Raw genomic sequence first — 12624 nt, forward strand, 5'->3', positions numbered from 1 at the left:
AATCACCATACTCCTTGCTATATCCCAGCGTATTTCAACACACACTTTATGATTTAAATCTTTTAAACCTTTTTTTGTATCTCCTGCAGTCTCACCGTAACATGTTACTCCTCGAGCTGTGACTTTTAACGTTGGAGCAGCAGGGACTTCAAATTCCTACAAAACGACAACAACAAGCTCTTTTACATGATACAAGCAGCCAGCTGAGACAGTATACGCTGCTGCTCCGAATCCAATTTTTTCGCTTCGTCCCTCCCCCTCTCCTCTCCTCTCCTCCCCCTCTCCTCTCCTCCTCCCCTGTGCTCCGCTTTTGATCCCACAGGGACTTGGAGCCTTTACATTCCAGTCATTCCTGCCGCAGCGAACAATCGGCCCTCAGTTATTTATTCGTGCAGCGCGCAGCTTCGGTCCGCTCAGTCTGCTGCTAGCCGTCGGTGCGCTCACACACACACGGACACACACACGTTACGTTACATGAAGGAAAACGGAGGAAGGAACTTGTGGACATTGTTGAACTGAACACGGACTACTTTGGAGATCACGCCACCGTTTACCGTTTCTCGTGTGATGAGACGATCATTTGGTAAGTGTGTACGTTTTGCTCTCCTGAGTTCATCTTTTGTCTTTGGATGTCGGAGAACTAGAAGTCGCGCGCCATTGTGCGTGGCGCAGTATTGCCTGGCGGATTAATCATGCCAGGGTTTTTGCGAAGTTATGTTTAACTCCCGATGGGAAAATCTAATTTATTTATTTGATCTAGTGAAGAGCGCCGCCTTTACTGAACTGCATCCTAATTTTCACATATCTTCAACATTTTTAAATAAAATTAATCTCAAAGTTTGAGTTTCTGATCGATTTAAAGCCTCTCAATATAGATTGTTATCATATATATGTTTTCATATTTCACATATTCCAGGATGTTTCCTGTAGGACGATAGTCTTGGTTTATGCATCTTTTTTTTTTGTTTCTGTCAAATTTGGGTCAATCAGTCTGTTTGTCTGTAGGAAGTCTGTGTTGTTCATAGTGACTGTATTAGTATTAATTACACTTGTGTCTGGCTGGAGAGAGCTATGCCTTAAAGTGTGTGGGCAATAAAACTGGATCTGCATTGACATCACTGTCAGGGATATTTCCAGCAGCAGCTCATGCACTTACAGCTAAAGTCAGTGTGTAATAGAAGATGTTGGCTGCTGTCTGTGGCTCATAACTGAAATATTTATTATTAGTGGTAGTTTTGATGAGGACAATGGGGTTGAGGAAGCCTGAAAGAAATACTGAGCAGATAACATGTATATTAATGTGTTTCCTTCAGGTTTGTGACGTGCCCTCAAACTGCCACCTCTAGGCTGTTTTGTTTTGCCCATTTCCCACTGACTGACATGAGAACCGCTGAAGGCTCATCTGGAACGGTCCTGCACCGTCTCATCCAAGAGCAGCTCCGCTACGGCAATCTGACGGACACACGCACGCTTCTGGCTATCCAGCAGCAGGCCCTGCGTGGAGTCAGCAGCGGAGGCGGCGGCAGTCCTCGCTCCTCTCTGGAGAGCCTGACTCAGGAGGAGCCCCAGTACATGCAGATGTCCACGCGACAGGACCCCCAGGGCCAGGAGCACCAGGGGGACTGTGTGCACTCCGAGAGCAAGGTGTGCCGCCTGTACCAGCTCCATGGAGAGGAGCTGCCCACGTACGAGCAGGCGAAGGCCCACTCCCAGTACCTGATCTCCCAGAAGGGGCAGGCAGAGCAGGAGAGGCCCGGCGTGGACATTCTGGGGAGCCGCGGCGAGGGGCAGTGGGATTTGAAAAGGGAGCATGCTCGCTCCCTCAGCGAGAGGCTCATGCAGCTCTCTCTGGAGAGGAACGGCCTTAGAGACAGTCTGGCCATGAGCACCTCACACAGCTATCCACAGCTGCATGATAATATTACAAACGCCTTGGCGGCCGACAGGCAGGCAGCCCAACAGTGTGTGGACCAGCGTGGGCCGCCCCCGGACTACCCTCTGTTCGCCAGACTTCCTGGATACATGCTCAGCCACTCCCAGGAGCACGGGCAGTACTACAGAGACCCTCCTCCCCCCTTCTACTCACAGCATCACAGGTAATCACAGCAGATAAAGTAGGACCATTTGGTTTTGGATGTCAGATAAAACGCGGCCAAGCAAAACGGCGTCATTCAAGCATTCCCAAGGGCCTCGCAGGTTTCCAGCAGCGTTGTAACAAGTTACTCGTGTCCCTCCTCAGCAGGTACGCATCGGCTCAGTCCCAGGTGGCTCCCAACAGCATCCCCGCAGCCCCTGGCAATGGCTCGGCTCAGACCGAGGTGTTGGTGCGGGAGAATGAGTGGCTCAGGAAGGAGCTAGAGGCCCACGCCGAGAAGGCCGCCAGGCTGCAGAAGGTGAGAGAACAAAGCGGTTGCGATGAAACGCAGCTGTTGGCTCCCAGAGGGTGTGGAAATCGTAAAAAAAACAATACTTTCCTTGCCAGTACATGTCGGGGTGATGAGCTGTCTGGCAGGTTGGGAACATGCACGGCTGGTTCACTATGTGGAGAAGAGTTTTTTTTTAAATCATATTTATTGTAATGGATTGTGACTTTTTAGAAATGTGCTCTACCGGTTAGGTGTTGGGGGTTTTCTCACCTCCTTTTGTCTTCCAAACATGCTGGCATATTGCCATGAAAGGAGATAAATGCCTTCGACACTTGGGGACTCACAAGTGTTCGCTCAGGAATGTTGATTCCCGCTTTTCAGTTGCGCGTAGTGTTACAAAGCCATTTGCCTGTAAGCAGTAAAGAGAGAGAAAGGGCGTCATTTGTGCAGATGAGTAATTGGCCTCATTGATATTAACAACTGAAACAATAACCACATTCCAGACAACGAATGGGGATGCCTCTCCCACAGACTAATCATCTTCCTTGCGTTTTCTTCCCAGTTGGAGCTGGAGATCCAAAGGATATCTGAGGCGTATGAGACTCTGATGAAAGGCTCTGCCAAGCGGGAGACTCTGGAGAAAACAATGAGGAATAAACTAGAGGCCGAGATTAAGAGGATGCACGACTTCAACAGAGATCTGAGGGGTACGGACCCGTTTGTGTGTCAGTAACTCGCAGTCAGCCTTCAAATGTAACCCAGTGTGTGTGACCGTTTTATTTGTTTCCCTCCGTGCAGATCAGCTCGACTCAGCCACCAAACAGCGGTCGGCCAGGGAGGCCGAGTGTTCGGACCAGAGACAGCATGTCTTTGTTAAGCTGCTGGAGCAGAGTGAGTTCATGTCTGCGTTACTCTTTTAAATTCTTCTCACAGCGTGGCTCATGACAGAAAAGAGTGAAGGATCTATGTTTTGTTTTTTCCCCACTGCAGCTCTGTGCAGGAACGTAATTTCACAGTGGTTGTGTCCCGCATGTCGGGACTCAAATGGTTCTATCTCCAATGTTAAGATTCTTGGCGCTTAGACGCCAGCTATTTGACATAGCTTTAGCAAATGTGGTCTGGATTCCAGGAATTTATTTTTTCTGTATTTTAGGCCCCACACACACACACACACACACACACACACACACACACACACACACACACACACACACACACACACACACACACACGACTGCTGACTTTCCTCCTCAAGGGGAACTAATGAGTCTGGGGCTCCGGGGCGTCCCGGCCCAACTCAAGATGACCCCTGGCCAGCTCGCTCTCCTTGTTTGGGCATTTCTTTACCTCCATGGTCCAACCATGATCGGCAAGAATATTTCTTTACTCCTTCCCTGTTCTGTGCAGGGATGTGCTGTCAAGTAAACCCAACTATCATATTTTTACCCATTTTTGTTTTTATTTCCCAAATACCATTTTCATTTGGATGCATTTGTGAATGATTTTCTGACAAATGTTTTTTGTGATTTCACCTCATTCGACATATCTGCCAGTCAGGGTTAGATTACGTTGCTGCTGGGATAACAGTTGCACTTTTCCGGGTATTTTAAACAGCCATGCGATTGTTTTGGGCCTGAAGATCAAGATCAATTGTCCGTCTGTTTTTCCTGGAAATGGTTATCTAGGGACAACAGGGGCAAAGCCTCGATTAAATCACAATAGTGGGATGTGTCCTGTGTGTGTGTGTGTGTGTGTGTATATATATATATTTTTTTTGTTGCAAGGACCCCTCGAATTATATTTTGAGCTGCTTGTTTACTTCACGTCCCTAGAAGCATTCCAGAGCTTTTCCCAGTACAAAGCTATGCCTGTGTGCGTAAGTGGATAAGAAGAAGTCTGCATTCCCTCCACAGGCATGCTCTGGTGTTGTGTAATCAACCCCCTCTTTAAAGTGGCACAACAGATAAACTGGCTTTTCCCTCATTTCAACACGGACTGGCTTTTAATTCGTAAATGAGATTAATTGAATGATAATTGCGAGTTTACAGTACAGCTAAGTGGTTGTGATTCATTTTCATTGTGGTCTGTTGTTGAACCGGCGTGCCTTGAAGGCGGTGTGTGACTGTCTCTTTTTGGGCCACATTCCATTCACATGTCACTCACTGAGCCACTTTGTTGACATACAGTATACCTTTCTTTAGCATTCATCTGACCTCCTCTACGAGGCTGCCCCCCCCCCCCAACCTCATATATTCCAGGATCATGTCACTGTTACTTTTACCACCATTCACCTCTTCTCCCCCCCCTCTCTGTGTCTTAGATGAAGAGCAGCAGCGGGAGCGCGAACAGCTGGAGAGGCAGATACAGCAGCTGCGCGTCTCCGGCGAGGATGGCCAGCGGCGACGTGAGCTGCTCGAGCAGGCGCTGGCCTCGACGCAGGCCCGCAACCGGCAGCTGGAGGAGGAGCTGCAGAGGAAGAGGGCCTATGTAGCCAAGGTGGAGCGGCTGCAGAGCGCGCTGGCTCAGCTGCAGGCGGCGTGCGAGAAGAGGGAGGAGCTGGAGCTGCGACTGCGCACACGACTGGAGCAGGAACTGAAAAGCCTTAGGGCACAGCAGGTGAGGGGAGGAAGTCATCACAAGTTTCTTTTGTCTGTAACTTAAAGGAATAGCTCAACGCTTTGGAAGATATGCTAACTTGCTTTCTTGTCGAGAGTTAGGTGAGAGGATTGATGCCACTCGCAGGTCTGTGCGCTCAATATAAAGCTAGAGCCGGGTGTTGATTAGCCTAGCTTAGCATAAGAAGGGGAAACAACTAGCCTGCTTTTTCCAAAAGAAAACAAAAACATATAGCATGGCTGAAGGTCACTAATTTACATTTCATATCTTGTTGATTTAATCCACACAAATGCTTGTAGGCGGTTTATTTGTCTGTGGACAGAGCCATGCTAGCAGTTTCCCCTTACTTTCAGTCTTTATGCTTAGCTAAGCTAACGACTGCTGCTACGTAGCCTCATATTTAGAGTACAGACAATGAGAGTTGTATAAATGACTCTCGCCAAGAAAGCGACTAAGAGTATTTTGCAAAATATCAAACTATTAATTCAAATTAAAGGTGTTTGTTTCCTAATGTTGACAACAGCTGTCTATTATCTTAGTCTCAGAGACAGGCAGCTGACCCCACGGCTTCAGAACCGAGCCCCTCCACGTTGCAGCAGCAGCTGAGGGAGAAAGAGGAGCGCGTTCTGGCCCTGGAGGCAGACATCACCAAGTGGGAGCAAAAGTACCTGGAGGAGAGCACAATGAGGCAGTTTGCAATGGACGCAGCTGCCACTGCTGCAGCACAGAGGTACGACAAAACACGGAACATCTTGACTGTTACAATGTCATTGAAGTTTAAAACATTTTTTTTTTTTAACATTCCTCTATTTTCTTTGCAGAGATACAACCATCATCAATCACTCACCTCGACATTCACCAAACAGCAGTTTCAATGATGACCTGCCGTTGGCGAGTCATAGACATCAGGAGATGGAGAACAGGTACACATCTGTCCGCGTCCTTGTTGGATACTGCCTGCTTCTTTTTATTTGGGTTTCTGATCTAATGGGGTCTTCCATGTGTTTTAGGATCCGCGCACTTCACGCTCAGCTCCTGGAGAAGGATGCTGTGATCAAAGTCATCCAGCAGCGCTCCAGATGGGAGCAGGGCAAGCTGGAGAAACAGGGGCTTCGCCTCGCCAGGTCCGTCCCCTCTATCAACACCGTGACCAGCAGCATGGAGAGTAAAGGTGAGAGCAAGATGTCTGCCCCACTTCATGCAACATCCGAGGAATTTTGAATCAGCAATGACACATGCTATCAAGCGACAACTGGCAGACTGGTCAGCGTCGCCAGACAGAATGTACACTTCCTAAAAAAAAAAAAAAAGTAACAGAGACGACCTTTTCCTGTCCCTCGAATGGACAACGTGTTTTTAAATTGGAATGCATATCATCTCTCACTCCAGAATAGCCTGATCCAGAATAGTCATGGGAAGAACCCGGCGGGGCAGATGTTAAGCAGCGGGTAAATGTGGATGCAAGCGGGTAATTAAGCAGCCTCCTCTTTGTCCGCATTCGTAGGAAAGAGCCTCTCGGATGACCAGACAGGCGCCACTGCGCTGCAACCCCGGCCCCGAGCAGGGCCCAGGGCCCCGAGCCGAGACTCCAGCACCCAAAGTGACGAGGCCCTGCTGGAGCCTGAGATCACAGCAGAGCCTGAGAAGCTAAAGACGTCTGAGGTGATCTCAGCAGCTACAACTGGTGGGTTTATTGGCATTCGACACCCCAATCACCACCACACAAACAACTGTTCATTCTAACAGGCAGCCCTTTGATCCGTGTCCTATTTGACCACTATTTAAAGTGTAACCAGACCCAGACCCACTGAGGATGCACTGTTGTCGCTAATGACTTTAAATTAAACAAGGCCGTGTGTGCAGCTTTGCAAATAGCCGGCATTGCAGTTGTATTTGCGTGAGCATACCAAGGTTGTTTTTGTAATCTGCTAATTTTATCTTCCCTCTAGACACCTCGGAGGAGCCGCTCAAGACATTCAAGAGCATCAGCAGCTCCGAGGCAGAGGTGGTTGAAATCCTCATTTAATATGACTTCAACAGCAACATAAGACTTTTGGCCAAGGTGTCGAAGACCTTTCCTCCATGTCTGAGTAAAGAAGGGCCAGTCGTCCGACGTGAGCAGAGCAAGTTTTCAAGCAGACTCGAACATGCAGAGTCCAGGATGTGCCGCAGTTTTTGGTGAGGAGAGCTGAGCTTTCCACAATTCACAAACTCTGACATTTGCCTCAAGAGTCTGAATCCTCCAAGGTACCTGGACAGTATTCTGCTCTGTGATAGGAACTGGGTTTTTTTCTGCATGTTACTTATTTTTTATTGTGATGTATTGTATTTATATTTGTAAACGCTGCTCATATTGTGATGTTACTTTTTAATGTTTGAGAGGTGAGAAGAACCAGGATCACTTGCTTTGCTCCGCTCCACTTAAATTATGTAATGTTATGCTCTCCTATCTGGATTAAGCGTGCAACCCTTCTCTGTTTGGTTGGGTTTATTTTGAAGTTCCAGTAGCGAGCCTGTTACCGTGCCCTCTGAAAGTAATGGGAATATTTCTAATATAAGCATCCTCTGTGTATCCATACCATGTTTGGGGATTATGCTGTGTAACAGAACGACTCCAACCTAAATTAACAGTTGCTCTTCTCTTTTAAAATACATTCGAGGCCCCTGCTCATGCCTCAGAGGAAGATTTAGAAACTTTCAAACTCTCTTAAAAAAAACCTGCGAGGATTGACGGGCGTTGCACAGGGGTCTAATTTTCCACATCCCGGGTTAATGTTCGGGGCCCCGCATGGCGACTGCCCAGTATTTTAGCTCCCCTCCGCTGACACGCCGGAGCTAATCTTCTCACATTCCCTCGCTGAGGGAATGCTCCCTTTAAAGAAAAAGGCTATCTAAAGTCTGACCCCTCGCCCTTGTTAAAATGGCACGCATTCTCCACATGATTCTCTTTCTGGGGCTGTTTATTTCGTCTGAGTCGGTGGTAGCTGGTTCTACCGCGGAAACGGTCAACTATAATTGGCCTGCATTTGCTCCTCTATTTGTTGTCCCCCATCCCTGCTCAAGTATCTCACATTTCTGTGTGGACTGTGTCCTTACCATGGAATCTTCTATTTATTTCTCCCTGCATAGTGTCGGATCACTCAACACCGCTGAATGTAGACTCCTGTTTTCCCCTTTTGTATTTAACTGGAATGTGCCACAACTCATCCTTGGAGGGGGAATACCGCTAAGCTAATATGTTATGCTAGAGTTGTCAGGTTCCATCTTGACAACATTATCAATGAGAGTATTGTTTGAAGTCCCACGGAACAGCACATGAAATCTGACATTTGACTGGTATTCCCCTTCAAGCTTTTTCACCACATTTCCCGTCGCAATGCGTTGGCTGGTCAATGTACTGTGACAGTTTAAGTTAATGCCCCTTCACTTTTCTTTTTTTCCTTTGGAATGTGTTTACATGAATGGCTATTTGAAGTGAGAGAAGTTAATATATTTTGTAGTTTTGTTTTTGTTACTTTTATTTCTTTTTGTTTTCTGGTGCCAAAGATGTACTCTACTTTTAAGTTATAACCGATGACAAATCCAGAAGGTCCTGTTAGGTGCCTTGCTTCAGCTGGTTGACCCATTTTGATGTTGCTGTGAACTTTTGTAAAGGAAACATTTGTATGTATACCTTAACATTTCACTGTAATAGATTAAAATTCTTAATATATGTCTGAAAAGGCTTTCTGTTATGATTTGTTGCACTGGTTTCAATACAGTCTGCATTGGATTGATTACAAAAACCCGACTGAGCGACTGAGGTATCAGATGGACATTTATTTAAAGACCATCACTGTTTGATTATTCAATACCACTATTAGTTAGAAATAGCCCTTCCTCTCTTGATAGGGAGTGGGTCCTCTTCACGGAGTCCGCCATGTCACACCGCCATATTCCTACGGCTGCCCAGAACGGACAAACATAAGACTGCCGCTAGAGAGAGACATTTGTGTTTTTACGTTATCTGAAGGCCACCTGAGAGGAGCCAAAGCAGAGGGTATTTACAACACACTGCTCTTTTGAGAATATATTGGCCTGACAGCAAGATCCAACAGATGAGTTCAGTTAATCCAAAACAAATCTGTCGGCTGACTCCTGAAAACCCAAATAAAATGTACTAATTGTAAATGTATTGTAATGCACCTTAGATGTTAGGCAAGCCTATGTAACTGTGGGATAGCACATGGGGAAGCCGGAGCTAAAACACAGCGTAAGAGTCACAACGTTAGTGAGCTTGCTCAGTAATGTTTGTAAGCTACACTGCTTTCTAAAGTTAGCTAAAGTTAGCTAAAGTTAGCTAACATTAGCCACTGTGAGCTACTGGTCATACCAGACCAAGTAAGAAGAAGAGTATTGGCTTTAAATGTCGCTGATTTACATTGTGTGTCGTTATCTTTGGCGCAACGTAACCTTTGAGCACCATCTGTGTGACAACACTATCACGTTTGAGTAAAACATCGTAAATTCCGACTTCATTATTTCATCACGGCCCCTCGTGGTTTTCGCCGCAAATACGATATCTTTATGACATTCATCCTCACCACTACTGACACGACGTACCACTCGTGATCTGTTTCTTTTCACACATACAACAGTAGCGTTGTACTCTGTGGTCTGTCCATCAAATCCTGAGCAAATTAAGAAATGCTGAATTTCAGCTGGTCTGATCAACAGAAGATCTTGTTTCACATGATGTAGACTTTCAAACCTGCCCAACTTTATGTTTTAATGTGTATGTTGTGTGTAGTAGACTTCCAAGAAGTTGATGCGCTCTTTAAATGCAAAGATTCCCTTATAAACTTAGACTTTTAATGTAGATACGTTTGCCTTCCTTCTTCCCACCTGGTAAGCTTGGGATGGCATTCCACAGATGCCACACATTTTCCTCCTGCTGCCTTTACTTGTTGTAGCTGAGTGCCACTTTTCTCAGCTCGGAAAAGGCCGCAATAATAAATCTCCATCTGCTGAATGCCTTTTTTTTTCAGCTGGGACACATGTGGCACCTTGGCGTCTGTAATGTGCCATTATTTTGGTCCCCCGTTCGCGCTCAGACAGATCACATTTCAGACGTTTCCTCCTGCCACTGATGTCGGTACATGTAAGTCGAGAGCCCTCACCAAACTGTGAGAGAAGTAAGTGGGTTCTGTAGGTGAAAGGTTATGATGACGTGACTCCGGTGCAGTGCAGAGTTTGAACAGCGCCATGGGGAGAGAATCATTCCTGGCGACGCTCAGGTGTCCTAAAAGAAAGAAAAATGCAATTCATTCCACACACACACACATCTAGGAGTCCTGCAGGAATGACTATGAATGTTGTAATGACTGTTGCATTTATTTATCACCTAAATTTCACCACTTTCACGCCCAGCAACTGTGAATGTTTCTCACTTGGACCACAGCATCGGTCATGGCGGATCAAGAAAAGAATGTCAATGAGGTTGTTCTGCGATAAAGGAGATACAGTTGTTTGTGCTCGGTAAACTGTAGAGTCATGTGAAAATAATGTGCATTCTTAACATGCTCTCCTTACGTACATGCCCTGCTTATGTTTGTCTTGCCTCCACATTTATTGTACTTTTCAAGTTATGCACCACTTGTATCAAAATGGGAGTAAATCCTTGTGTCTGGCAGCAATAGAGGGGACGATTGGCAACAAATCATCTGTGTCCTTTCGGGAGCCTTTGGAGAACATTTGCACTAAAAGCCTGTACGAAATACTTGGAAAAGAAATAACTGCGGAGCTCTGTGTTTTGTCTTAATTTCCATGGAGATTCCAAAACTTCCTGCCTGCAGCAGTCATGGAATGTGTACCCGCCCCGTTAACTTTTCCACATAAGTCAGGGCACCGTCCTCTAATTTTAGGGCTGTTACTGAGATGAAGCAAACCCTCTCAGATAGCAGGCCACTTGCAGCAAAATGTTTAGGGCCATGTCAAATGCGACATTGTGTGGCTGGTGAGCCAAAGGAATAAAGTTGTTTTGCTTTGGGTTGTTGACTGTGGCCGAGCAGCAGCAAGGGAACCACACCTGTTCTACCTTTCTGCAACCCCTTCCGTCCACCTCACTCTTAGAGATAAACCAGTGTTTTAGCGTCTTTCGGCTCATTGTTTTTGGTTTTGCGGCCTTAACTGTTTTGGTTCCGTTTTTAGAAGCAGACAGCTGTCTAAAAAAAATAAAAAATAAAAGTTACACAAACTCGCTGCTACCTGCCGACACCAGGAGGAAACCTCCGCTGCTGAGAAATCAATGTCAAAAGTGCCATAAACGGCAGTTCTTCAAATGGCCACTTGAGGCAGGGTCCCCTTAGACCTCCATGTTAAAGGATTTTCAGCAGAAATAAACATGTTTACAGCCTGGTACAAAAAGTGGTTTTGGTCTCAGCTAATTTCCCCGTTTATGACAAGTGTATTGGGGGGGAATTTGTATACAACTCACATGTTTAAATTTAATGGAGGTTTAAAGTTGGGCATAATTGAGGGTGTGGCCACTTTCAGTGACAGATGGGCGTTGTCTCTAGCTGTCTGCTCTGCTTCACAATGGCTCTTCACAAACCCATGGGCCCAGACACTCAAAGTTTGCAGCTAGCTAGTGATCACAGTGGAGCATTTAGCAGCTAAAGTGCCAGATATTTCCTCTCAGGAGTCTTCAAGCACAGAGCCTATGACAGTCATTGTTCGACATAAATCAGGTGGCCTGAAACACAACTTCATATAAAAACGCGAAAGTTGTATGGGGTCAGATCAGTCTCAATAATCGCAAATGCACACAGATAGACTCACAAATGCAAACAGAAAGATTCACAAATGCGCACAGAACAATTCACAAATATATTCGATTTACAAATGCACACAGAAGGATTTACAAATATATTCGATTTACAAATGCACGCAGAACAATTCACAAATACATTCCAATGCACAAATAAATAAATTACGATTTATATAAATGTAAAAAAAAAAATCACAAATATATTTCTGCATTTGTATGTATTTGTGTGTGGATTTGTATGTATTTGTGTGTGGATTTGTATGTATTTATTTGTGGATCGCACTGCATTCATTTGCAAATCGCTTCACATTCGTGTACGGATTTTTGAGACTGTTCTGCCCTCGCTGGATTCACAAATGCGTTTTTTTCAACATAGACCTGTCTGTAGCCAATCAGATGTCAGCCTCATTTTCAACCAATCACATGAGCGCAGCTTCATACATATTCATACATATTGTAGCCGTCTGTGTTCACCCAGAGCTCTACGATACCTCATATCAGTAGAGACCGGACCAAACTATGTGTGTGTAAACCATATGGTACAAACAATGAGGCCACTAGGCTGCCAGCGTAATGCTGCGGTTCACACCAAACACGATTCGCGCCGCGTTAATCGCGCCGCCGTTCTCGCCGGGGGACTATTTGTGTTCATTCGCGTGAATCGGTGAATCGCGCTGGACACGCCGGTGAGGGAGCGCGGCTTATCGCCCTGATAGCCGTTCAACTGTCCGCCGTCAACTGTGGAAAAAATAACCTCTATTTCTGCTTAGTATGTGTTGTGGAAGTCCCAGATATCACGGGGAACCAAACGCCGTCATGTCTGGTTCATAACAT

The 12624-nt window shown here is 46.0% G+C and overlaps 1 protein-coding gene across 1 annotated transcript; it reads left to right on the top strand.

The window, feature by feature from the left end:
• The first annotated feature begins 485 nt into the window (after window positions 1–485).
• amotl2a (angiomotin like 2a) lies at window positions 486–8689 on the top strand. The gene is made up of 11 exons (XM_079158624.1): window positions 486–583; window positions 1314–2096; window positions 2240–2393; window positions 2929–3073; window positions 3165–3257; window positions 4687–4982; window positions 5522–5712; window positions 5804–5905; window positions 5993–6153; window positions 6487–6666; window positions 6932–8689. Exons 2-11 carry the CDS (start codon window positions 1381–1383, stop codon window positions 7006–7008), a joined length of 2115 nt encoding a protein of 704 aa, XP_079014750.1. The 5' UTR covers window positions 486–583; window positions 1314–1380; the 3' UTR covers window positions 7009–8689.
• The last annotated feature ends 3935 nt before the right edge of the window (window positions 8690–12624 follow it).

The sequence above is a fragment of the Pholis gunnellus genome (genome assembly GCF_910591455.1).
Source record: "Pholis gunnellus genome assembly, chromosome: 4".
Lineage (NCBI taxonomy): Eukaryota > Metazoa > Chordata > Actinopteri > Perciformes > Pholidae > Pholis > Pholis gunnellus.

Bases quoted from the DNA above. Each gene is read 5' to 3' on its own strand.
- amotl2a (XM_079158624.1), top strand. From the start codon at position 1,381: ATGAGAACCGCTGAAGGCTCATCTGGAACGGTCCTGCACCGTCTCATC. The intron at 2,394-2,928 runs GTGAGAGAACAA...TTTTCTTCCCAG, and splicing joins AGGCCGCCAGGCTGCAGAAG to TTGGAGCTGGAGATCCAAAG. The intron at 4,983-5,521 runs GTGAGGGGAGGA...CTATTATCTTAG, and splicing joins AAAGCCTTAGGGCACAGCAG to TCTCAGAGACAGGCAGCTGA.